The sequence below is a fragment of the Ceratotherium simum genome, chromosome 16 (assembly GCF_057802395.1).
Source record: "Ceratotherium simum simum isolate JZ-2026a chromosome 16, ASM5780239v1, whole genome shotgun sequence".
NCBI classification, from domain to species: domain Eukaryota; kingdom Metazoa; phylum Chordata; class Mammalia; order Perissodactyla; family Rhinocerotidae; genus Ceratotherium; species Ceratotherium simum.
In genome coordinates, this window is record NC_141915.1 from 9,995,025 (window position 1) to 10,021,005 (window position 25,981).

At 42.2% G+C, this 25,981-nt stretch overlaps 1 protein-coding gene across 5 annotated transcripts in view; it reads left to right on the forward strand.

Annotated features, from left to right (window-relative positions):
* MYH10 (myosin heavy chain 10) overlaps window positions 1–25,981 on the forward strand; it is a 140,570-nt gene that overhangs the window by 90,897 nt on the left and 23,692 nt on the right. For all 5 annotated transcript variants that reach the window (XM_087440429.1, XM_087440428.1, XM_014789522.2 and 2 more), the window contains 12 exons: window positions 7,472–7,665; window positions 7,758–7,879; window positions 9,727–9,796; window positions 9,885–10,045; window positions 14,038–14,146; window positions 14,242–14,373; window positions 15,288–15,494; window positions 18,408–18,545; window positions 19,025–19,148; window positions 20,639–20,810; window positions 22,038–22,250; window positions 25,639–25,783. In XM_087440429.1, coding sequence (XP_087296555.1) covers window positions 7,472–7,665; window positions 7,758–7,879; window positions 9,727–9,796; window positions 9,885–10,045; window positions 14,038–14,146; window positions 14,242–14,373; window positions 15,288–15,494; window positions 18,408–18,545; window positions 19,025–19,148; window positions 20,639–20,810; window positions 22,038–22,250; window positions 25,639–25,783 — 1,787 coding nt within the window. The remainder of the gene's footprint in view (window positions 1–7,471; window positions 7,666–7,757; window positions 7,880–9,726; window positions 9,797–9,884; window positions 10,046–14,037; window positions 14,147–14,241; window positions 14,374–15,287; window positions 15,495–18,407; window positions 18,546–19,024; window positions 19,149–20,638; window positions 20,811–22,037; window positions 22,251–25,638; window positions 25,784–25,981) is intronic.

Consider the following 25,981-nt stretch of genomic DNA (forward strand, 5'->3'; position numbering starts at 1 on the left):
GGAGGACCTTCCATCCACCATGGCTAAATATGGTCTTTGAAGTTGTGTATGGTACTTCTATAGCACAGTGTTTTTCTCTTCAACATGTGTTTATGGATTCAAACCCCAGGGAAGAGTAACGGGTTTTAAATGAGAATGGGGGCTTTAGTATTTTCAGTGATTTCTCAGAAGACAGTAGATGAAGGAGTTTCTGGGGATCCAAATTGAGATTGCCTTAGACATGGTAACATGTAGTGCATCTCTAAGTGAGATAACACAAAGCTGAGAGACCTTGTGCTTCTAGGTACATTTATAATGTTAGAAAAATTGCATTATGAAGAGCTTGCAGGCTTTTGAGGATAAAAATGAAGATGGGGTAAAGAAAGATTTCCAAAAGCATCAAAGGAGAAGTGCAGAAGAAAAAGGAACAGATTTTCTAGAGGCAGAATAAGGAGGTCATACAAGTTTCTGCTAAGCCAAAGGGCTGTTTTCTTCCAAATATGTTTTGAAAGTCTAGACCTCTGAGATAAACTAGTAATGGAGGATGCAAGCACAATGAACGAGCAAAGAGAGATTGTAACCTCAAAGTTACAGGCAGAGTTTTTAGACTAAAAGGGTCTGTGATAATAGAGGCTGTCTGTGCCTTTAATCCTGATCCAAACTGCGTTGGAGGGATAGTTATGTGTAGTCTGCCCTAACGCTAGTTTAAACCTGCAGTCTCCTTCCCGGGGTAGTACCATTTAGGTTCTCTGAGCCTCCGCGAGTGCTAGATGGCAACTGACAGATCTGGAAGGGTACCACCAGAGAAAATGTGAGAAGTACATGAAGCAAGTTGTAATTGTTGATAACTTCTCCTACCCTTTTTCAGTCTTGCATAGAAGCAGCACTTGAAATGTGGTAGCAGCAGTTAACTTGAGCCTGAGTCACCAAGGAGGGGTTGGTCACTGCTGGGGGAGGACTTCCCCATTTGTCACCGCTCTTTGGGTCTCCCCTGGTCTTCTCATAGCAGCTGAATTCTTACCTACCTTCTTGTCATAATGTAGGGGAAAAGCTTTTACCTTAGCCATGCTTCAAACATAGAAATGAAGTTCTGATTTCAAAAATTTTGAATCAGCCTTTTTTTATTTCAGTAAGTTTCATTAAAGGCAGTTCTACTTAGAATCAAGTAGGATGACTGATAAAATGGCCATCATTTAATCTCCATATTATGTCCAGTGGTCAGGATCTCTATTTTTAGTGCCACTTTAGAATCTGTGGTTTAGGTCTGACAGTTTATGTGCTTAAATTGTCGTCATTTTTGGTGGAGGAAGGTTTTTTGTTGTTGCTGCGGTATACTCTACGCCTTCATATATTTTTATCTTGAGTCTTAACAAGAGTGGAGCTCCAGGAGAAGCAGCTTTTGGGGACTGCAGCCGGAGTTCCTGAGGTCAAGTGAGGACAAGACACGTAGTGCTCAGGGTTATCGTGAGCATCAGAGAAGGCAGCATGAGCCTGCAGCTGGCACGTAAAGTGCCCAAATCCGTGACATCTGGCGTTGCTGTTGCCGTGGCTGCCTCTGCTGCGGCTCCACTTGCTGTGGCCGCCTTGTTGGCTGCTGCCGTTGTGATCGTGAAAAACAGAAAACCAATAACGGTTTATTTCCTTGGCTGTTATTTAATGCAAGCCCACTTTTATTCATAGTGTGCCAAGGCCGAGCTGATAGGCAGTCATTCTGTGCTGCCCTGTGTCAGCACAGATTAAACACACGGGCCCTGCCGAGGGGAGCGAGCAGGAGCAGGAGTGCAGCAGAAACACTGTGGGGTGAGTGGGGCTTCCCATTTGTCCACACAACTTTGGCCTCTGCAGAGGGTGGGCAAGTACAGATGAGGGAGAGAAAGGAGACAAATCCAGGTTCAGCTTAACACTGGTGCTTGGGAGAAGAAAGATTGCTTTCTCCTTAAATCACATGCTACCTGTCAGCCTCAGGACTTCCTGGAATTTTTCTAAAACTTTCCAACTACTCTAGAACAATTAACAGATTGGTTCTACTACCCAAATTTGTTATTACTGTGTAATAGAGATATTATGGAGATATACCATTTGATGTTAGGATTTTTTCTGGGAATTCAGCAGTTAAATATTTGTTTCTGAGTCATTTTTAACTGTTAGTAACATTTTAGTACCGTTTAGTACCTTAGAGCAGGATTGTCTTCATTTGTGTAAATGAGTATTGAGGACCTGCTCCGTGCCCAGTGCGGTGCCGGGTCCCGCAGCCTTCTGTGGGAGCGTGTGATGTAGTTCTTAATCACCAAGTCGGGGTATTAAAATTAACGTTAAAGTAGGTTTCTCCCCTGTTTTTTGGTTTCCAGCTGTATTAACTAGAGTGAGTTTCTGAAGAGCTAGCTTAAATACCTCAAATTAAATTTGAAGCAGTAGTATTTTGGCCCACGCACAGATCTGAAGAACATAGAAATCTCATGTACCTCTCGTTTCCTGAGATTGTCCCCTAGAGGAAGGGCCGGTTAAGCATTCTGGCACTAGATGACACCATTCCTTATATAAAACTGTTGATGGCAGTTTTATAAGATAGATGATTATAAGTTGTATTTTTTTTCTCTTAAACTGAATATACCCTTAGAGATTACAAGTTTCTGGAGCTCATCTAATTTCTGACTGTCCAAGTAAGTCTTATAGATTAATAAATTAAGTGTTAGTATAAAATACTTTGAATTATTTTCAGGCTACTGGGCAACCAAATAATAAATTACAGTGCCTACCAGCCACCCTACCCAGGCTTTCCTGATGCCTCCGAGAGAAGAGTTTGTAGCAGGAGAATAAACAAAGCCATGCTCCACCCTGAAACCAGGCGCTGTAAGACACTTGGAGGTGTTCGCGGTACTAGGTCTTAGAAGTAGCAGTGCTGTTCATTTTGAGGAGCTGCTAGAATCTTGCCTGATTTTCTGCCTTTCTCTGATTCCTACTATAACCATTTGCAACAAAGTACTTTTTTAAATAGAGGTTTTTCTAGGTCTTGATTTTTGAGTGAAAGCATTTATTATTAGTGTGGCCCATATCATTTAATGAAGTTCCCAAAGTGTTTCTCTTTTACCCACAAGATAATTTTGCTCATTGGTAGAAGCTAACCCTGAGTTTAAATTTTTGAATTAAAAAAAGAACTGAAAGTCTAAAGCATGAATTTTTTTCAAATCTGAATATTTATCTTAGATTACCCTTATTAAAATTAAATTGGAAAATCAGGTTCATCATTATTTTAAAAGGAGTCCCTTTTCAGGACTGTATTGTTAGACTCCGCCGTCCTGTCGTGTTGAAGAACTGCCCTTGCAGGCTGAACAACTGCGAAACCAATGTGACTGAGTCCCTGCAAAGTAAACGCGGTGCTCCTTCTCTTTTGTTGTGGGGTGACTTGTTCTTGTGGTTAATCTCGTGTTCATTCAGTGGATATTTATTAAATAGCTACTGTGTGCCAGGGACCATGCTCAGGCCAACATTGATTGGGTGGTGGGGGAAGGCAGAAGACATCATCTGAGCTGGTGATCAGAGGGGTCCAGAGACACAGGGTTCGGCTCTCAGGGCCCTGCGTTGTTAGATGCTGGAGAAACGTCCCCGGGGACGTCCAATCCAGTGGGAGTACACCCAGAACAGAGTGGAAGTGTTGTCCCAGGGATCTGGCCTGGGTGATTTGAAGCCTAGAGAGGGAATGGCCTAATTAGACTGGAGGCAGGGTGGAACCCAGAGCCCAAGAAGAGGGAGTTAGGTAAAGGAATGGAGATTTAAAAGCCAATAAGAGTTTGCCAAGATGGCTGGAAGAGGGCGTGCATTCCAGGCAGAGAGAAAAGGATGGAGAATTGAGGGCCTTGTGTCTTTGAAAAAATGCAACTAGGTTATACAATTGGACCTTAGATGTGTATAGGAAAGTGAGGTACCTTCATTGAGCACTTGAATATTTTCCAGGCACCTCACAATTCTGTAAGGTAGGTCACATTAGCTCCATTTCATGGAGGAAGAAACTGAGGCTTGGAGAAGTTGAGTAACTTGACCCAAGATCACACAGCTTGTGAGTGGCAGGTGTTTCTGACTCTCTGGGTTGAGTTCTTTGTCACTGTGCTATTCTACTGGGCTAAGATATTTGGACCATATCTTACAAGCTTTAGGAGAAATTGAAGGATTTTAAGTTTAGGAATAAATAACTTGTTTAGTTTTATCTTTTAGAAATACCTGTTAATCATTACACTGGGACTAAAGGAATAAATGGAAAGAACAGTGTGGTGGCAGGGGGAGAGGATGCAATGGGAGAGTGAGGCTGGAGGAAGGGACCAGTTAGGGGGTTACTGCAGAATCCAGGTGACAAGTTAGAGCCCACACTAGGGCAGTAGAGAGGACAGAGGGGATGGATCGAAGACATTTGGAAGTCCGGCTTGACCAGTTTTGGTGAGCAGCTGGGTGTGAGAGAGGAATCGAGGCTAGGTCCTGGTTTCTGGCTTGAATAACCAGTGACACATCTGCAGAGGACACACAGGAGGAGGAACAGAATAGAGGCTGGGGTAGCGAATGTGCTCCAGTCTAGGATCTTGACCTTCTGTCCCTCCTACTTCTGGCCACTCCTCAGCCTCCTTGTCTAGCTCTTCCTCCTCTCCCCAGCTCCTTGGGGCATGGTCCTAGGCCCTCATCTCTTTTCATGCACCCTTTAGGTAGCTCATCCAGTCCCATAACTTGAAATACTATCTGTAAGTCGACAACTCCCAAATTTACCTTTCTAGTTCAGACCTTTCTTCTTAGCACCAGACTAGAATGTTCAGTTGTTCACTTGACATCTCATCTTCACCTCGTATCTCACAGGCACCCCAGACTTACTTAGGGTTTGGATCCTATCTTCTTACCCACAAAACACACTTCTCTCCCCATCTTCCCAGTGGCACCACCAGCCGCTCAATTGTTCATACCAAAATCCTAGGAGTTATTCTTGGTAGGTCCCTCTGCCTTATTTTCCATATCAAGTTAATCATTAAAGCAAGTCGATTCTCCCACCAAAATATGTCTGGAGTCTTCTTTCTCTATCCATCTTTGCAATGTCACCAGTTCAGGCTACCATCATCTCTCTTAGAGCCTGGACTACTAAATTGGTCACCTGTCTGCTCTCCCCCACCCCTTGCCCAATCCATTCTGTATGAAGCAGCCATCGTGAGTGTCCGTGATCTCCTTACTCTTAAGGCTTCATTGGCACTAGCTTCTTTCACTTATTTTTGCCCCTGGTCCTTCACACATGCCGTTCCCACTGTCTGGAATGGTCTTCTCTCCACTGTCTCATTCTTACTCTTTGGGCATTAAACGTAATTTCTCCAGAGAGATCTCTAACCACCCATCTTTCTCGTAGCATTTTGTTCTTTCCATGCATTTCTCACTATTTGTAACTGTAAATATATTTAATTTTTACTTCATTTATTTGCTAACATATATGTATCAAGCATGTTATATGCCAGGCATCATGCTAGGTTCGAGGGATGCAGTGTTGAGTAAAAGCAGATGTAATAGGCACTTAGCGAGAATTTGTGGAAGGCAGAGGCATCTTTGTGACTTCTGGGTGGAGAGGAGAATATAGGTGTTTGGTGACTGGTGCTGGGTAGTCAGGTATAGCTAGCTAAAGTCATCAGTGAGATCACTCAGGATGAGAATATGGCTTGAGAAAAGCAGAAAGTCAAGTAATGTATGCCTGTACTTGTATCTTGCTTTATTCTAGAAAGGATTTCAGGTGAGTTGAGTTTGGACCCCTAGTCAGTGTCATGATGTACAGGAAAAGCAGAAGAGAAGTCATCAAGGAGAGTGAAAGCTAGAGAGGTAGATGGAGGTCCAGGAGAAGGTGGGATTCATAAAAGAAGCCAGGAGTGGAGGATTTTTAGAATGCTGCTGTGATGGTCAACAGGTAGATAGATGTACCAGGGTCAAGTAACAGAAGCGCTGGACGGCATCTGCTGTTAGCGGTTGACGTGTCGTTGCCTGAGTAGTGTCGGGCAGGGGAGAAGGGTGGCCTAGACACCAGTTGGCTACACGATGGGAAATCAGTGGGAAAGGGTAGGGAGTGGCAAGTGTGTGAACTACTCTAGAAAGAAGCTTGGCTCTGAGAAGATAGAGAACTGGGCAGATGCAGGGTTCAGGGAAGTTCATTGTTTCATGGTCCACGCGAGGGTGGGGTTTGGTGCTATTTTCTGCTGGAGCAAGTGAAGAGGGACAGGGTGAAGGCACAGGAAAGAATGCTGGTCTCTCAGGTGGATGGTCGATGGACTCCAGAGCTTAAGCAGGAGGAGTACCTTTGACCTAAACCCTCGAGTCTGGTGGCCTCGCTTAGGAGAAATCCTAGTAGAGTATGCATGCACAAGCCTGGAAAGTAATCCGATTTTATCCATCCTTCTCCCAGCTTCCACTTAAGACCTGCATAACTTGAACAGTTACCTTACCTCCTGGGTCATGGTTTCCTCTTCCATAAAAACCTCACTGGAAATTGAGAATTGAATGAGATCTTGCTGATGAAGCACTTCACACAGTGCCAGGTCCCCAGGTGCTTTCTGTCCTGGGGGACAAATGAAAGAAATGGAGGTGGCTGTTAGGGTTGAAGAGGGCATTAATAGGGGGAGTTCAATTGATATTTTGTTTTTAAAGTATTTCAGTAATGTGTTTCATTCATTTAAGAGTTTTTTTAAATGAGAGCATATTATGTACCAAATGTTTTGCTGGTGGCTGGTGCACTGTGCTGCACTCCTGTTTATAATCCTGTTGTTAGAAGCATTAGGTCTATGTGGATAACGTAAAATGTCAGCTGCTTTAATAAGATCGTAATGTCTGAGAAGTTTAACCATCGTTAAACTGAGCTTAGGCCGGGATTCATTTCAGGAGACTCCTTCCTATTTTGTGTTCTTGCCCTTTAACAAGTGTTACTCATGCTTTGAGCAGAGAAGCTGAACTGATGTAATCTTCCTGCATTTGTTCCTGAAACTTGAATGACTTTTCTTACTGAAAATCTAATGACTAATAAGAGATGGCTCTGGTCCCTAACCCCTGAGCATATTCATTCAGTGGATTTGCTTTGTACAATCATGTATTTTTATGTATATTTTTATAAGCCATTTCCTGTTTTGAGACTTGTCACAGTATCAGTTTGTGTATCAATAATGCCAGCCAATGATCTTTCATTTACCGAATAATTGTATATGTGACAGGCAAAATGTTATCAGAGACAGTGAATTCCTGAAACTAGCGCAGCGGAAGGCATCTGCTGGTATGTGGTATGAAGCTGTCAAGCACTACGGTACCTGCCATAGAAGTGTGTGGCTGTTAGTTCCACGGCTTGTGCGGTGTCTAAATTCGCTGACTGCCCTACCTATACGGCATCTCTATCATTTGTCCCACAAAGCTTGTGCTGCTGCACTATCACTTTGTCTTCTCTTTCCTTGCTGAAGACTTAGATTTCGCTTATTTTCCTTTTCTTTTTTATTTCCACCAGTGGACCGTATTGTGGGTCTGGATCAAGTCACTGGTATGACTGAGACAGCTTTTGGCTCTGCATATAAAACCAAGAAGGGCATGTTTCGTACCGTTGGACAGCTCTACAAAGAATCTCTCACCAAGCTGATGGCCACTCTCCGAAACACCAACCCTAACTTTGTTCGCTGCATCATTCCAAATCACGAGAAGCGGGTATGTGTTAAGCAAAACATACGCTGGTATTTAAAATTGACCTAGGTCAGGTTACAAAGATTAAACCATAAAACTATCATTTGCTTGATTAGGCTGGAAAACTGGATCCGCATCTCGTGCTAGATCAGCTCCGCTGTAATGGTGTCCTGGAAGGGATCAGAATCTGTCGCCAGGGGTTCCCCAACCGGATAGTCTTCCAGGAATTCAGACAGAGGTATGGCTAACTTTTACCTTTTTGCCATATGTGTCTAAGCTTATCTTAGTATGAATCAAAACAATGAGATAATGAGGAAAAATTTTTCTTTGTTGCCTGAATAGTTTCAGTTTTCTTTTCATATATAGGAAAGGGATAATCGTTGTTACATTTATTACTGCTTAGGAATGTCGAGTGCCTGCTTTATAAAGAGTCAGTGTGCTGGTAGCTGTTGCGGGTGCTTCAGAGACTCTTCCCTGTCTGCAGCGCCCTGACGTCAGTTGTGAGAGAAACATTGAAAGCTGAGAACTTACAGTTCACTCATGAGACAGATCTATTTGGGATTTAAACATTATAATTTTCTAAACTGATTTTTTAAATATATGAGTAATATATGTTCCTTGTAGGAAAATTTGCAAATACAAGAAAAGTAAAAAGTAAATAAAATCATTCAGGAGTGACTTCTGAAAGCAATTTGGGATATTTCGTTCCATCTTTTTTCTATGAACATATCTGTGTATGTGTATGTATGTGCATATGTATTTACTTTTTCCACTGTGTGTGCATGTGTGTGTGAGCGTGTGAGCACTTATAGTCCTTTTACTAAAATAGAGTAAGGAATAAGATAGATTAGAAAAGAAGAATTAAGTAAAAAACAAGAGAGAAGATCAATGTGCAATAGAAATAGATGAAAACATATGATGGGCAATAGTTATTTTTAAATTTTATTGTGTGATTTTCTTTAGTGGTTAATCTCATTTTCTTTTTTCCTTTTTTCTTTTGGAAGTCACATGTCCAAGTATGACAGCATTTGTTGTTCCATAAAATAAACAGGGCTGCAGGTCAAAGAGTGGCCCTTTCTCCCCTTGTTCCAGATGGAATCTAGTTGAAAAACTATCCCAATTCTTGTGGGTTTGAGGGGAAGCTGTTATTATGGCCCCATTGTATGATAAACAGCCTGATAGATTTTCACTTTTTTCTGATAGGAGAAAAAGGAACATAATTGGCATCCAGAATACAAAGTTGATTGATGTAGCCAGGATTCATCCTTTAATATAGCCACTGTCTTTTTGCGAAAATTTATTTTATTGGGTATAACCTGCCTACGGTAAAGTGCACAGATCTTAAGTGTACAGCTCAGTGAACATGTGTACACGCAGACCAGTGCTATTTTGGGTATCACCCTGATACTTTCTAATGTTCTAGAGGCCTCACAGCCTTGCTCTTACAGCCTTTTATGTTATCTAAATACATGTCTGCAAATTGACAGTGACTTACCACTCAAAGAGCCAGATTTTCCTTGCATCTTAAGGATGTGAACATTTTGTGGGAAATGAAGAAAAACAAAACGTTTTTAAAAACACCATGCTTTTGAGTCTTCTCTGCCACAACTTCTTAAACCTAGTCTTTGACTTGGAAGAATTAACCTCATTTTTATTTTGCTGCTTCTTTTAGGAAATAGAAACTAGATCTGCAGAAAACTTCAGATAATCACCTGGTCATTTCTTTACTCTTAATTTGACATGATTACCTATCATATTATTGCCTCTTAGAAAAAGCAAAACTTGGGGCCAGCCTGGTGGCGCAGCGGCTAAGTGCATGCACTCCACTTTGGCGGCCCAAGGGTTCGCAGGTTTGGATCCCGGGCCCGCACCTCCGCACTGCTTGTCAAGCCATGCTGTGGTGGCGTCCCATATAAAGTAGAGGAAGATGGGCAGGGATGTTAGCCCAGGGCCGATCTTGCTCAGCAAAAAGAGGAGGATTGGCATGGATGTTAGCTCAGGGCTAATCTTCCTCACAAAAAAAGAAAAAGAAAAACTCGTAGGTAAACATTTTTACAACAGATTTTTTGGCTGCTTTTCTTACAGATATGAGATCCTAACTCCAAATGCTATTCCTAAAGGTTTTATGGATGGCAAACAGGCTTGTGAACGAATGGTAAGCTTTTCTTGATTTTTCTGGTTTGTAGACTATTTATATAATCTTTCCTGTAGCAAAAATAATAAACAGACTCTTTGTCTTTTAGATCCGGGCTTTAGAATTGGACCCAAACTTGTATAGAATTGGACAGAGCAAGATATTTTTCAGAGCTGGAGTTTTGGCACACTTAGAGGAAGAAAGAGATTTAAAAATTACCGATATCATTATCTTCTTCCAGGCTGTTTGCAGAGGTTACCTAGCCAGAAAGTAAGTGGGTAATCATGAATTAAATGCTTACTAAGTATATGCTTGTGCTAAGTGTTGTGTTTTGTGCTAGAAATACATGAGTGTGTGAGACGTAAGGTCCCTGTCCTATGGAAATTATGTTCTAGTGGGAGAGGTAGCCAAGTAAGCCGATAAACATTCTAAATAAGGACATGCTGCAATAAGGAAATAAACAAGGGGCCGAGACACAAAATAAAGGGGTTGGGATCCTGCTTCAGTGTGGGTACTCAGGGAACTGAGGCTGAAACCTCAAGGATAAGAAGCTGCTAGCCCTGTGGAAAGGGGAAGAGAAGCTTTCCAGTGAAGGAACTGTAGCAGCAGTTCTGGACAGAGTATGGTGTCATTTGAGACAGTGAAGTAGTACAGTGTATCTGGAGCGTTGTGAGTGAGGGAGAGAGAAGTGGGAGAAGAGGCTTGAGAAGTGGGCACTTGCAGGTGTTAGAAGTGCAGTAGAACAACATTGAGGGATGGTCTGTATTTTCAAGGTCACCTGCTGCCATGTGCAGAATGATTGGAGGTGGGGCAAGAGTGGAATTGGGTGGCCAGTTGGGAAGCTGTTGCAGTGGCTCAGTGGAAGATGGCAGGACCCACAGTGCTGATGGAGATGGAGAGAATGGATGCGGGATTTGAGATAGAATAAAAAGGACTTAGAACAGTTTTGGATCTAGAGATAATAACGGTGTTTTCTTTACTTCTTCCTATAGAAGATGTAGGCTTTGGAAGTGAGAGAAGTTGAGAGAGGTGACTAGCTGCCATCCAGACAGTTTTGACAAACAGTATGAACACCTGCCCTGGAGGTTAACTCTCTGCAATAATGTCCTCTAGGCATGGGTTGGAGAGCAGCTCTGGTTGATGGGCAGTCTGCTTGCCCGGACATCGGTCAAGAAGGTTTCACACTGAATGAGGTGGAAGCAATATTTGTGTCTTTGCCCATAAAATGGAATGCTGAGTAAAAACGGTAGCATGGAAAGTTGAAGAATGGATAATGCCCTTAGTGATTCACACTGGGAAACATTTGGCAAGGAGGAGCAAAAGACTTGGGTTTTTATATATTATTGCTTAAAGCTTGTTTAAATAATAAAGTGAACCTGGTATAGCAAGCACGGCCGTCACCATATCCACTGGACCACAGCATGCCTGAGGGGGCATAAAGAGTGAGCACAGCCGCGTGTCTTCCTAACTTCCCGGAGTTAGTCAGAAGTTTACAACTGCCAGAAACATACAGCTGTCAAAAGTGCATGAAATGCAGTCTATAAATGTGTGCAGCTTTTGTATTGAAGTCTAAACCCTGCATATTTTTCATCAAGACTGATAGCCAAAAACAAAGATATCACATTATCTCATCTTAAGGATTTTAACACATCTATATAATCTGCTCTATAACCCAGCTTGTCTATGTCATTTGGGGCCCTTTCACCTAAATATTTTAGTCACACTATGTATATGGTGGGATGGGACTTAAAAGTAGGATGCATCAGTAAAAGAAGACATCCTATTCAAAAGAACCAGATTATAACATGGAGAAAGGCAGAGCAGTGCTTACAGTAGTCAAAAAGATAGAGATCTATATGGAAATCCATGAACTTGTGGTTGAAGTGCCCTGAAAGACATTGGGATGAGCATAAAAAGAGGTAAGAAACAGAAGTGACTTTGAACACTTCTGCTTCCTAGATACTTGAAGACAGGGCGATGTGCTTCAGATGCAGGTCACTAAACTGCCTGGTAAAGGCAGCTGGGACGTGCCTGATGCATAACAGGGACTCCATCAATATGAGTTGATTTATAATCAGTTGACTGTTGTGGGGAAGGAAAACCAGCTGCCTCATTCAACTAAACAAAGTCACTGGCGTGTTCTTGACCCATCGTTCTGACAGCCTCATCTCCCAGCAGGCCAAGGATGCAACTAGGGCAATGGTTTTCAATAAGAAGATTGGGAGAATTTTTACAGGATTTTTTAAAGAGATTGTAATAGTTGGAAGGCAGATGCTTTATAGTTTCAAAAAGCAATTTGAAACTATTGTTTTTGTAGTAGAAACTATTAAAAGTAATGGTTGGCCAAACTTTTCTGGCTGGTAGGAATAAATCAGAAGGAAGTAGGCCTTGTAGGAAGCAAAAATAAAGCCAGTTACAAAGCAGTGGGCTCAAGGAAAATTGTAACCAGCAAGGAGGAATTAGTTGGCAATATGGAAGTTCTGGGATTCCTGCGAGGAAATGTGATAGTCAAAGAAGTGGAAAGGTGAAAAATAGTCATTTGTATTCTAAGACTGCAACTTTCAGGTCTTGTCTTTTTTTTTTTTTTTTTTTTTTTTTTTGCTGAGGAAGATTCGCCCTGATCTAACATCTGTGGCCAATTTTCCTCTATTTTGTTTGTAAGCCACCACCACAGCATGGCCACTGACAAGTGGTGTAGGTCTGCGCCTAGGAACTGAACCTGGGCCGCTGAAGTGGAGCATGCTGAACTTAACCGCTAGGCCACTGGGTCCTGCCCTTCAGGTCTTTTCTTAAGACACTCCCACGTGAATCCTGATACCAGTCTTTGCTGGAGTGAATGAATAATTCTAAATTTCTTTACCATCTTTTCCATCTCCTTCAATTGCTTCTCTTTCCCAGGAAAATCCTATGGCTACTCCTGCAAACAGTTATAAAAGATCAAGAGAAATAATCACAGAGCTAGAAGTGCCCAGTTGTTCATTCATTCATTCACTCAGCAAACATATTTTGAGGAGGTCTTGAGTATATTGTTCACTTGATTGTATGCTGGGACCACAAAAATAACTGCTCCTAAGGAGCTCAGAGTCTAGTTGGGAAGATTGCTGCATACGTAGATAATTAGAGTGGAGCATAAGTGCTATGACAGAGAGACGAAGGAGACTCCAAGGTCATTCCAGTGCTCTGAAACCCAGGAGATCAGAATGTTCCAGTTGTGGATGGTCCACAGAGAAGGCAAAATGGTTTTGGCCGAGGAAAAAACTCCTCACTGCAGAGTCTAGGGAGCCCTTTATCAATATCTAAAAGGCAGTTTCAGTAGTGATGGGGCCTACCAGTTTCAATAGTGATGGGGCCTACCAGATTGCTGGACATCAGGGAGTAAGGTAATGGGAACATTTGCTGTGGATCCTGGAAGTGTAGTAGTGAGTAGAAAAAGATAAATTGTATACTAGAAGGAATGGCAGGGCAGCAAACTTGGAGTTTTGGGGTTGTTTTCGGCAAGAGAGGGGGTAAGGGTTTCAGAAAGGGAGCTCTGTTCCTGAAGGAGAGTGCGAAATTGAAAATATTAGAGTAAAGATGATGAAGGAGTAGGCCTCGAAGCATGTGGAGGGATTGAGAAGGCAGCGTGGTGTAGAGGAAAAAGCCCAGACACGGTAATGAGGAGACCAGGGTTCACGAAGTATCTCCTTGTCCTAGAGGAGTGTCTCTTGACTTCTCTGAGCCTTCATCTGTAAATGAGGCATTGACACGACCATCTCCAGGTCTGTTCCAGCTTCAGAGCGCTGCACAGTATTAAGGCAAAGTGGAGGGAGGGAGGGAGGAGAAAAATTAGAAAGGGGGAGGAATGTTTCTTCTCTGACAGATCAAAAGAAAAAGAAGAGAGTAGCTAATAAAGGAGCAATAAAAAACACCAGCAAAGGGAAGATGAGGGACCTTCTTTCACACTGTCTTCATTGCCTCAGGAAAGCAGGGGGTTTATTAATGCCCGAGAGTGCACACATGTATACACACATGGGTAAATGGCAAGAGAATGTTTAGGGCAGCATCTCTGAAGAAAGTGCAGGGTATCCGTGACAGATGCTTGAGGTCAGCTGAGCAGGCCAAGGAGCTGGCATGGACTCCAGCGGGCAGTCCCACTTCTTTGATGGATGTACCCACCCCTATCTCAGCCAGATAAGAATGTCTGCCTTTAGAATGTCTTCTTATGACAACAGCTATTAAAACATGTTTTCTTTAAATAGTAAGTTTTTCTCACTGTTCTTCAGGGCTTTTGCCAAGAAGCAGCAACAACTAAGTGCCTTAAAGGTCTTGCAGCGGAACTGTGCCGCGTATCTGAAGTTACGGCACTGGCAGTGGTGGCGAGTCTTCACAAAGGTGGGCTTCCTGTACTTCTTCCTAAATAGCGGTGTTGGATCAGTGAGAACCCACAGGAAGGAGATGTGATGATCAACTGTTCAATTTTGTCATAGGTGAAGCCACTCCTACAAGTTACTCGCCAAGAGGAAGAACTTCAGGCCAAAGATGAAGAGCTGTTGAAGGTGAAGGAGAAGCAGACAAAGGTGGAAGGAGAGCTTGAGGAGATGGAGAGGAAGCACCAACAGGTATGTGCGTTGGCGTCATAAAGTCTCACGTTGTCCTGAATTAATATGAGCGCTCCCGTTGACAGGAGCTCACACATTCAATTATGAATAAATAAATGTACTTACCACATCTTCTTATTTTATGTGTATTTTTCACTCATTTCCAAAGCACAGACTTTGAGAATAGAGGTAACAGATACATTATACTGTGCATTTGGGTTTATATAAACTAAAGTCAACCTTCCCTCTTGCATTTTTGCCTTTGTCATTCTTTGGACATGCAGATGATCATTTTTGCTATCAGACGTGTGTTTAACACCTGTTTTCGCTGAAACTCCCAATATTCTCACCTTCCTGTGACTGCTCATGAGAAAATAGAGAAGAGGAAAAGGATGAGCTAGTACAAGGCCCCCACCTGCCTCTTCTCCAGCAGCAGTGGTCTCGAATCAGTGTCCCTTTCTCAGGCAGTTATGCTTCATAGACAAAGCAGAGGCTCAGGAAATATTTGTATAGGACAAAAATAGAAGGGTAGTGTTTAAGGCCAAAAATATTAACGGTAAAGGCTAAGAATATCACTTGATACCAGACAGCTTTAGTGTCATCGTGAACTTTATAACATTTGAATAATACTTTCCCTCTCCTACTTTTCTGTCCTTTTGTAAATTACCTTAGTAGAAGAACAGGAGTTCTTAAAATAGCGTGATTTAATATGTATTATTCAGGATAACCTGAGACAACAGAAATGACCAAAATGTTTTCATCTAGTTTATTTTGCTCTAGCTAAAGACATATTTGAAAGTTTTGCCAGTGATGTTATATGTTTTCAACTCTCAGTTTCTTTGGTGATGTGCAGTGATCGTTGAAATCATGGTGACTGTATCTTGTGGATACACTGGGGGCAAATCGGAGTACCAGACACTTTATTGTGATTGCAGCTTTTAGAAGAGAAGAATATCCTTGCAGAGCAATTACAGGCAGAGACTGAGCTTTTTGCTGAAGCAGAAGAGATGAGAGCAAGACTCGCTGCTAAAAAGCAGGAATTAGAAGAGATTCTCCACGACTTGGAGTCTAGAGTTGAAGAAGAAGAAGAAAGAAACCAGATCCTCCAAAATGAAAAGAAAAAAATGCAAGCACATATTCAGGTATCCATGATAGTTTTTATTTAGAATTATATTTTGGGTTTTCCAAGTAGATCTGTTGAAGAAATAGAAGCTGTGGGTTTGGATTCTTGTGTTCATTGAGGAGCAAAAGGAATCTAAGTTATAAGTACCTACCCTTAAAAGACGACCATCATTTGAAGCACACATGTAATAGATTTTCTTTGAACATGTATTTGTTATTTTGAATAGGAATCTTTTTTGTTCTGATGTGGCATCTTACAGTATGCAAAGTGATTCACAGTAGAAACACCCCAGGATCTGTGGCACTCTGTAGAGGACCTAATTTGTTCTTTGTGTTGTCATTAATAATTCTACTGCTCACTCCATTCGTTAGATAGGCATCTACTAGGTGGTTTGGTTCATAAGAAATGCTCAGCACTGGTGCAGGAGGTGGCCAGGAATCAGAATGAAACACTTAGCCCTTCCTGGTAGTTACTTTCCTATTGAGTGAGACACAAGCTCTACTCATATGAATGAAGCACAACTACATATGTGCTTGAATACACAGACAAATGAAACTGACTGTAGGTATTCTGTCTGTGACCTAGGACACCTCTTTTTCTGCTTGTCTCCCAGCCCCAGCCTATCCAGTATGCTCTTGAGTGTCAGGGCTTATATATCTGCCACCATTGCTTTATGGGTCCACTACCAAACTTTCTTTTTTCCATGTCTCTCCCTTAATTTTTTCTCACCCCATAACTTATCTTTGCAAAGCACAGACGATTCAGATGTTTATCAAAACCACAAGAGATATCATCTTATTTCCCTGGAAAATACCCCATACAGTAAATCATCTGGACACTTTCCATTCTACAACACAAACAGCTTTCCAATATCTTGTAAATAGGTTAGCAGAATAGGCTTGCAAATAGGTTTACAAAAGTGCACTTTAATCCAGCAATTCTAGTTCTAGGACTTTATTCTAACATAAATCAGTGGAAGCCCTCTAATTATCCCACAATAGGGGATTGTTAAACCATAGTAATACTATACAGTTACTTAAAAAAAGCTGCGTATTTTCCTGAGTATTCATAATATATTATTAAGACAGTTACAAGGAGTATATACAATAAGATCTAATTAAAAATATGTATGTAACTTACAAATTTAGCTCTGTGATGTTATATGGGAATATACAGAAGATCCAGAATAATATTCACCAACGACAGTGAGTTCTCCCTGCCGGTACTATCATCAGTTTTGATTGTGTTTTCTCTTTCTCAACACCACTTGGCTTCCTGCTCCTGGGTCTCCCTCTGATCCATCCAGCATGGCCCACACTGTCAGGCTGCTCTGGTCACTATTCCTATTCTAGAACTCTCAGTGGCTCCCCATCGTGTGCATGATCTTTTCTCAAATCTTATGTGCACACTCCACTATATTATTTCACTCATGTAGGGGAAGGACACCCAAAGTCATCTCCAATCTCCCCAACCTGTTTTCTTTATACTCCAGATTTTAACAACTTCACATGAAATGCTTGCATTTCTCTACTCTACTAAGAAAACAAATATGTCCTTAAAGGGACAGAGTTTGTTGTTTGTTTTGTTTTGCTTTTTCAATACTTTTTATCTTCACATTCTTTACTAGATTCTTTTAAACTTCTGGTTTTTTGCTCAGTTATCTTAATTTATCATCGCCTTTTGTGACATGTAAATTCATTCAAACACATTCTAAAAATATTTATGGTAATATTATTATTAAGTATTGATCTTTTTTTCTCTTGTGGAATATCAGAGAGTCTTTATTAACTGTGGCCCTTGGGAAAACCCATCCTTGTTGGTCTCTTTATCTTTTTTTTTTTTTTTTTGCCTTTGAGGCTTGGAGAGATTTCTTATCTGTACCCTTTTCAACCAAAACTACTAGAGCTGTTTTTGATTTGGTTTTTTTTTTCAGGGTAATTTTCTGATTACAATATTAATAAATGAATATAGCATTTACAGTCTCTCCCACCTGTCAATCCCATTACCTCTGTTATTGTTTCTTGTCTATATTTCTAAACAGATACATACGGATTATTTATTAACTGAAATTATACTGAACATACGGTTATGTTCACTGCTTTTGTCACCTTAGGAATGTGCAGTACAGGGATGCAATTAACAAAATATAGACTGTGGGAAACTATAGGGCAAATGACCTGTTGGGTTTTTTTAAACAAATAAATGGTGAGAACGAGGGAGGAGAAAGAAATATAGGGGAACCTAGAGATTAAAGTCTGGGAGTCTTAAGAGGCTTATCAGTCCATCACCGTGTGTGAACCTTATTTAGATTCCAATTCAAACAAACATAATTTTAAGTGGACTTATCCTTTAGCTACAGCCTGAAGGTTTTACACATGAAATATGATGTTTGGGATTTGCTTCAAAATAACCCAAGGGGAGAAGGGAGAAGGTGGGGTAAATTTAGTATGTGTTTGATGTAGTTGTACTGTATTATTCATATTTCCTTATATTATTAATTATTATTCCAAAATATGAATTTTAATTACTATACTAGTCCATTATAGTAGTATACCAACTTAATTACCAAGACTTTTTTGTAGCATGTTCATAGTTCCTCAGTATTGTAAATTACACATTACTATACTTTTTTTAATATAAATCATATCTGTGACTATTTCCTGAAATTGCTGGTTTAAAAGAAATGCTTGTTTTCCAAGCTTACTGCACTTTGCTATGTTGGCTTCCAGAAGGATTAATCCAGTTTGTACTTTAACCTGAAGTGGATACAAATGTCTGTTTCACATAGCTGCATTTTGTATTTTTAAAAATATCCTTGCCACTTTGAAAATCAAAAATTGGTATTTCATTTTAACGTGCATTCCTTTGATTATTAATGTGTGGTGGAATTTTGTGGAGAAAGTGGGGAGATTGACTGTGTGTTCTTCACAAGGACCTTGAGGAGCAACTGGATGAGGAAGAAGGGGCTCGCCAGAAACTGCAGCTGGAAAAGGTGACAGCAGAGGCTAAAATCAAGAAGATGGAAGAGGAGATTCTGCTTCTCGAGGACCAAAACTCCAAATTTATCAAAGTAAGAGAATATTTCTATTAAAAAGTTGGTTTAGAATATGAACAATACTTATGTGGATGCACTCACCGAGAGTGGCTTCAAAGAGGAAATGCTCAGGTTCGTTTACTTCATTTTCTTTCTAAGTCTCTGCCTATATAAATTTCTAAAGACAGAAACTGTTTCATTTTTTAACTCCATCAGATAGCCTTATAATCCTTTAGATATTTAACCTGCACATTTTGTACACGTGGATCACTCATTGATGCCTTGTTCCCGTCTGTGCAAGCATCGATTCCTTCAGCACTCGTGTGGGGCTCTCACGGCTGGGCGGCTGGGCCAGGCTCTGGGGTAGGCACCAGGATGAGTGAGCCTTCCTGCGTCTTTGGAGCACACAGTGTGTTGGGGGAGGCAGTGCCAATGTTATTTGTTTTCTAAGTAATGCCAAACCCCAGCTGTTATTTTGAATGCCTTTTCTGAAGCAGTCAATTTTTGCCATTCAGGAAAAGAAACTCATGGAAGATCGCATTGCTGAGTGTTCCTCTCAGCTGGCTGAAGAGGAAGAAAAGGCAAAAAACTTGGCCAAAATCAGGAATAAGCAAGAAGTGATGATCTCGGATTTAGAAGGTTGGTGTTTGGAGTTAGAGAAGTTTGGGACTAGGACATGTGAGTGTTTAGATTTAACTTAAATCAGAATGTGCAATAATAGAAAATGTACGTGGTGATTACTAATCAGCTTGGCTTCAATTATTAAAATGTCTGTTGTAAGTTATTATTTATTGCCTAGTCACCGAGTATTTATGATGGAATGGCACTAAATTATCTTTTAAACTTTTACTTTTTAAGTTAGGTCCTGTGGTAAAATACATTGGCCTTTGGTGGACATAGTTGGAATCTAGATTAAGTTTGAGTCAAACAGGCCATTGGACTTTGTGTGTGTTTAATCTGAAAACTACATTAAGATGCCTAGGTTTCACTTCACAAAGGGACTGCCCACTGACATAATGGCAGGGATAGGAGAAACTGCTGAGGGAAACAAGGTCTCACACGATGGCGAAAGTAACGTTGGGAAATCCTAGGAATTTTGCAAAATAAATCACCGCTTTCTCCAAAAGAAATAAGAAAGGAGGGTGGAAGTTGGAAAGAGCATATAAAACCTTTCCTTTGTCTAGCCACTAGAGACTGGTGTTGACACCGAGGAAGGAAGAGCACGGCTCATAGCACCCTGGTCTCGTAAAGGTGTGTACAGTACCGCGGGGCCTGACCACTCTTTCCTGATGCATCGCTTTTGTAATGGGGAGCGAATGAGTGGTTTTTAAAAAAATCTTTAGGGTTTTGTTGTCCTTGTTGTTGTTTTTAGTATAAACAAAAAAGAGGATGCCAGTATGAAACTATTTCATAAAACATTTGTACCAGTCTACACTCCTCCTGCCCAGGAGGTCACAGAAAGCAGGTGTTGATGTGGCTGTTCTCTTCTCCCCTGTTTGATCAGCCTGTGATACTCGGTCTCATCTTCTCAGCGTATTGGTTCCGGCTGGAGAACACAGAGGCACACAGGTCACGTTGTTGTGAGGAAAGCATTTGAATGGAAAGGATCATGGCGTTAATCACGGAATCACTGCGGAATTTTAGAGGGAAGGGGGGAGAAGATGCATAACCTCTGCCCACACTCTGTCCTCTCTCCCTCAGTGTTTGGGAACTGCAGTCTTGGTTCAAACCAGGGATTCCCAGTGAGGGGGTATAGGGGGGTGGGCAGTTAGAAACACAGCCCCAGCCTCTGCTGAAACCCTCTCCAAACCTGGGCACAGCGATGGGTGTGACGTGAGAGAGTTCCAGGTCACTTCAAATCTAATAGTGTGGGCTCACTCCCCATGAAAGGACATCTTTAGAATCTACCCAATTTCTTTCTTAAAATTCTATCCTGCCACTCATTTATCTCGCCTTCAGTTTGATCTTAATGGGTTTCAAATGACTGAGGTATTGGCACAATGTTATCAAGGCAGTGACATGCTTTTGAATAAAATGGCTTATTTTCAACTTTAATCAATTTATATTTTGAATTTATTCATATGTTGTCGTTTAGTGTGTTGAAGAGCTTCTTGTATCTTGCCTTAAAGAACGCTTAAAGAAGGAAGAGAAGACTCGTCAGGAACTGGAAAAGGCCAAAAGAAAACTTGATGGTGAAACAACTGACCTGCAGGACCAGATCGCTGAGCTCCAGGCACAGATCGACGAGCTCAAGATCCAGTTGGCCAAGAAGGAGGAGGAGCTGCAGGGCGCTCTGGCCAGGTCTGCCTCAGCGCAGAGGCCTTTGGACTGAAGTTACTGTGGGGCTTCTTTTCAACAGAATGTCTCACGTCTAGGAGCAGACAAAAACCCCAGGAGAGGGACACACAGGTTCCTTGTTGTTGAATGTGACATAAGAACCTGAAACACCCAGGAGTACATAATTTATGTTAGGACAGCAAGAAAATCTCATAAAACGTTCTCAGTATTTAAAAATCATTAGTCATATCATGAAATCCTTAGAAATTCACACCAGAACAAATTATTTTATCATATCAAATGTTTTGGTTTCTGTACATTACAGATTAATTTCAGTATTTTTTAGAAGTTTAGAGGAAATCACTTTTCAAAAATGATATCCCTCCTCCCCCAACTGATATCATGATTTTCTATTCAGTTCTAAACCATTCAGTTTTAGAATGGAAATCATATGTAATAAATTTATTTATATCTATTTCATTTCTTTATAAAGAATAACTATTTGGCTGCATGATCTTAGGACTTAAAGCTTAATTTATAATTTATTACAACCAAGAAAATCTTACAACAGAAATGTCTCTCTGTCGTCTATCACTGTTAGTCTTACTTTGGCCAGATGTTCTGCTTTTTCACTTGTAGAGGAGAGCTAGAATCTAGAATTAAAGTTCTCCACCACTCGCTATCATGTCTGTCAGCTTCCCTTCCCTCACCTCAAACATCTCAACTGCCAACGTTAAACCACACACGTAAGCAAAAGATGCATTATAGGAAAGATTATAGAAGGTGTGAAGACAGAAGGTGTGAAGGTGGCAGATCTCTTTCTTCTACTGTGTTCCAAGAACTTCTTTGAATTTGCTGATTCACTGTAAGCAGATACCAATTTGATGGACTAGACTGCTACCTTGAGCAGTATTCTAATTATAACAACATTTTACTTGAGAGGGAATTTTTTAATATTGTAATCATTAAAGTGAGATTGTCCTACCTTTTAATGGAGAACTTTAGCTCTCTGGAATGGGCTGGATTCTGATTTTAGCTCTGCCACTGCTAGCTTTGGGGCCCTCATGTCATTTACCTGCGTACCTCCCTGCCTGCCCAGCAGGCCCTGGGCAGCTGCTCTGGCTATGTGCCACAGGCAGAGGGATGTGTAACTGGGGTCTCCCTGTGGAGAGGTTCTTGGGCTGGTTCGCCTGGAAACCGTCCGTCCAAGTGCCGGCTCTCAGTGCTTCTTGCACCTGGGTGTTTTCACAGGGGTGATGATGAAACACTCCATAAGAATAACGCACTTAAAGTTGTGCGAGAGCTGCAAGCCCAAATCGCTGAACTTCAGGAAGACTTTGAATCTGAGAAAGCTTCACGGAACAAGGCAGAAAAGCAGAAAAGGGACTTGAGTGAGGAACTAGAAGCTCTGAAAACAGAGCTGGAGGACACTCTGGACACCACCGCAGCTCAGCAGGAACTCCGGTGAGTGAGAGGAGGCAGCGCGTCTGCAGAGCTCTCCCACGGGTTCTGGCGGGAATGCCATGGATGTGCTTACGCTCTTTGGGAGACAGTGTGTTTTTCTTTATGTTGTCATTCTAAATATCCTCTCTCCCTCCTGGAATTAATGACAGGTGGAACGATAACAAAATAGCAGTGGTTAGAAACAAACCAGCCTACAGGTAGAGAGCACACAGGCCAGTGGATGGACCAGTAGACTGAGGTGCAGAGTGAGATGTTATCTTTTAGAAAAGCCACAGTCAGTGATGGATACCTAAGGGAAAGACGGGACAGATACACAGAGAGGGTTGGAAAGAGATTTATACTAAGAGACTAAGTAAGAGATAGAGAGGACCAGAGGGATAGTTGAGACAGACACAGAAATAGGAGGAGATACATGGGTGGTCAGGCATTTGCTGGCAGCAGCAGTTGGTATGAACAGTGGTAGGCAAACATGAGAAGGGAGGTACACATTCACAAAGATGAAGAGAAAGGTGACTACAGGTACCCAGACAAAGGTGTGCATTGGGCAGAGGCATATACTGCCGTTGATGAGCCAGCGGCCAAGTATAGGCAAGAAGAAAGTGACAAGCACAGGTGAGCACAGCTGGAGAAGATTCACATGTGGAAACCTTAGCATGTCAGGCCACAGAAAGTCACAGGAGAGCTATAGCAACGAGCTGGTGAGCAGACTGGGCAGAGGGGCTGACCTGTGGCTCCTACTGCCATGTAGATATAATTCTCATGTAAGCCACTGAGTTGTGATCTTCCAGTTACTGTCTTTGCCTCTTCCTGACTATCTGCTCCCTCCTCAAGACTCAAGCTGCCAGGTATGTGAGGCCCACTCCAGGAATCCCCAGGCTGCCTTGGCTGCTGGCAGATTTGACTGGCTGCATGCACGCGTATGCACGCGCACACACACACCTGCCAGCTGTCCTGGGGTGTGAGTGATGGGAAGAGTAGCCCATCACTCTGGGAAAGTGGCTAAGGTCAGGCCTGGAATAAAACCAGAAGGACAGAAGGAATCATTTATGAAGATAAGTGTGGTCGGAGAGGTAGGAAAGGACCTGGAGCAACCAGGAAGGAAATGTGTTGTGTTGAAAGCCAGTGGTGCTCTTGCCTGGGGGACAATGGTGTGCTCACCCAGGTGACTGGACCTGGAGAGAATGACAGCACCGAGTGTGCAGAGAAGGCCGCTCTGAGCAGTGAGACTGAGCTCAGACTGTGGGTGTCAGGGGAGTGCTCAGTGGTGAAGAAACGGAGGTAATGAGCCTAAGGATGAGTCCAGGACTTGCCCATGAGTATGTCAGACCACAGCAGCAGTAGGGCGGTGTGTCCCCAGAGCGCCCATCCGAACCAGGCGGGGTTAGGGACTTCCTACCCCACTGCAGCAGAGTAACTCTGCTTTTAGCAGTTTTAAGTCCTGGCCTTCTCTTTAAAATATCTGCTTTTTAAAAATCTGGAAACCATTAAACTAGACTTGGTTGAAATACCCATTCTCAGCTGGTCTTTTGACCGCATTAGGAAAAAAAAGGCTCTGATCATTTCTTCCATTCCACTCTTGCAAAAAACCAAACAAAGGCCGTACAAATGATATGTGCGTATTTATAAAACCATGGCTATGCTCAAATATAGGCCTTATTGATGCTCTTTTGTGAAGAATTTCGATTGCCTGCAACTCGAATGTGTTAGCATTCGTGTGTACTACACTCCTGCTGAGGAATCAAGCCACCCCTGCCTCTCCACTGGTTCTTCCCTGAGTTGTGTATCACATGATTAGTATAAAAGTAACAGTCCTCAGCAAACCAAATACTCTCCAGCAGACTCAGCACTTGAACTCTCTTCAGGACCTAGGATGAAAGACTAAAGGAAATTGGGTTGTTTAGCCTAGAGGAGGAAAGGTGAAGGGCTCCTTTGACTATTGGTTTCAAGTAGAGATTTGGAACAAAACTATTCACCCAAAAGACAGTGCACTGAGAGCAGGAGAAATGTTGTTGTTGCCTGATCCATCAGAGGACTGGGCCTCGGGGGACCTGAGATGATCTTGATGGAGTTCCTCAGTCTTGTTGGGCTGACGCTTGGATCCGGCATCCTCCACCGCCTCCACCATCTAGTCCTTCCTCTGCAGGGAAGACTGCAGAGCACAGGGCCAGACCGGTGCGTGTCTTTCACCTCTAGGGAACTTGTGGCTGCGCTAGGCTGGGCCACAAAGAATCGTTAGTGATTCCTTTTGTCTGGCTACCTGCAACCACAGAGCGAGCAGCTGCTTGGGCCCTTCTTCTCCTGGCACAGCTGGTCTCAGCCCTCTAGATCTCACCACTCCACTGGTAAAGAGAGGAAAGTGTGCCCACAAAGAAATCAGCATATAAGTCACTGTTCTAACTGCTTACGTGTTTTAAAGTACAGAGCAGGTTTGCCAGAGTGGTGCTTTGGGGTTATTGTAAAGTTACAGCTATTTAAACTCTTGATGTTACTACTGCTCTTAGCAGCAGTGGTATTTACCTTACTGGTTTCAGTCTATCAAACTATACGCTTAAAGATGGTGCTAAGATGGACAAATTTAGAGTGACTTGTCGTTGGGGTGAAGTCTCTTCTAGTTAGTAAAATAACTGGTTTTTCAAGTTACCCTATATAGGTCATAGCAAATTATAAAAATATTAGAAAGTCATGTACAGATATTCAATACTAATGTGATCTTCATACCCTAAATGCAGGTTAGCTAAAACCTCAGTTTACCTCAGGACATTCAGAGTCTATGGCCTTGTACCTGCTGTGTTCTCATATCAAACTCTAGAGACCCTTTCTGAACCAGGAGTGTGACCCTTCAGCCTGCCTTCTAATTTTCTGCCCCTCCTCCAGCCTTAAATCTTTTCCTGATAGAGTTTGGGGAGGATGTTAGTTAACTTCAGCTATTTCACATGAATGATGAGAAAGGGTCCTGCTTTTGGCAAGGTGCAGTGTCCTGATTGATTGGGCCTTTACCACCCCTTGGCTGTTGAAAGCCTCTTCAGGATTTACCCTTTTCCAGTTTTACTGAAATGTCTACTGGTGCTGTAGTAGGCAGTTTGGCATCTTGTGTTAACCAGTTCCTGACCTACAGTCTCCAGACTGCCCGGAAGAGTTTGAAGACCCTTAGGGATGTTACCCTGTGTCTCGATTGTAAGTCGATGTGGAGTGGGAGGTTATGCTGGTTCTGGAAGGGTTCCCCATATCACAAAAATGGATGCATCAGCCTATTGGAAAGTAGCATGTCAAATAATTATCAAAGGAATTGATGTAATATTTAAAACAAAAGCAGCACTTAAAAACTGTGTTTTTAATTTAATCAGTTGACTAATTCTGAGCTTCCTTCTCTAAAAATATGTTTTTCTAGTACAAAACGTGAACAAGAAGTGGCAGAGCTGAAGAAGGCTCTTGAGGAAGAAACTAAGAACCATGAAGCTCAAATCCAGGACATGAGACAAAGACATGCAACAGCCCTGGAGGAGCTCTCAGAGCAGCTGGAGCAGGCCAAGAGGGTGAGGGAGGCCCTGCCGTGTGTCCATGTCTTGGAGAAAAGCAGCCGTCAGACAGATTTCTTCCTGCTTGACCCTTCCATCCAGTCAGTCCTGATTAATTCCCAGCCTTTGTACGACACGGGTGGACTGATGGGGAGCCATAACTCATAGGTGGCTGCTTTCCAAAAGCACACTTCTTGCCCAGAAGAGCCATATGCC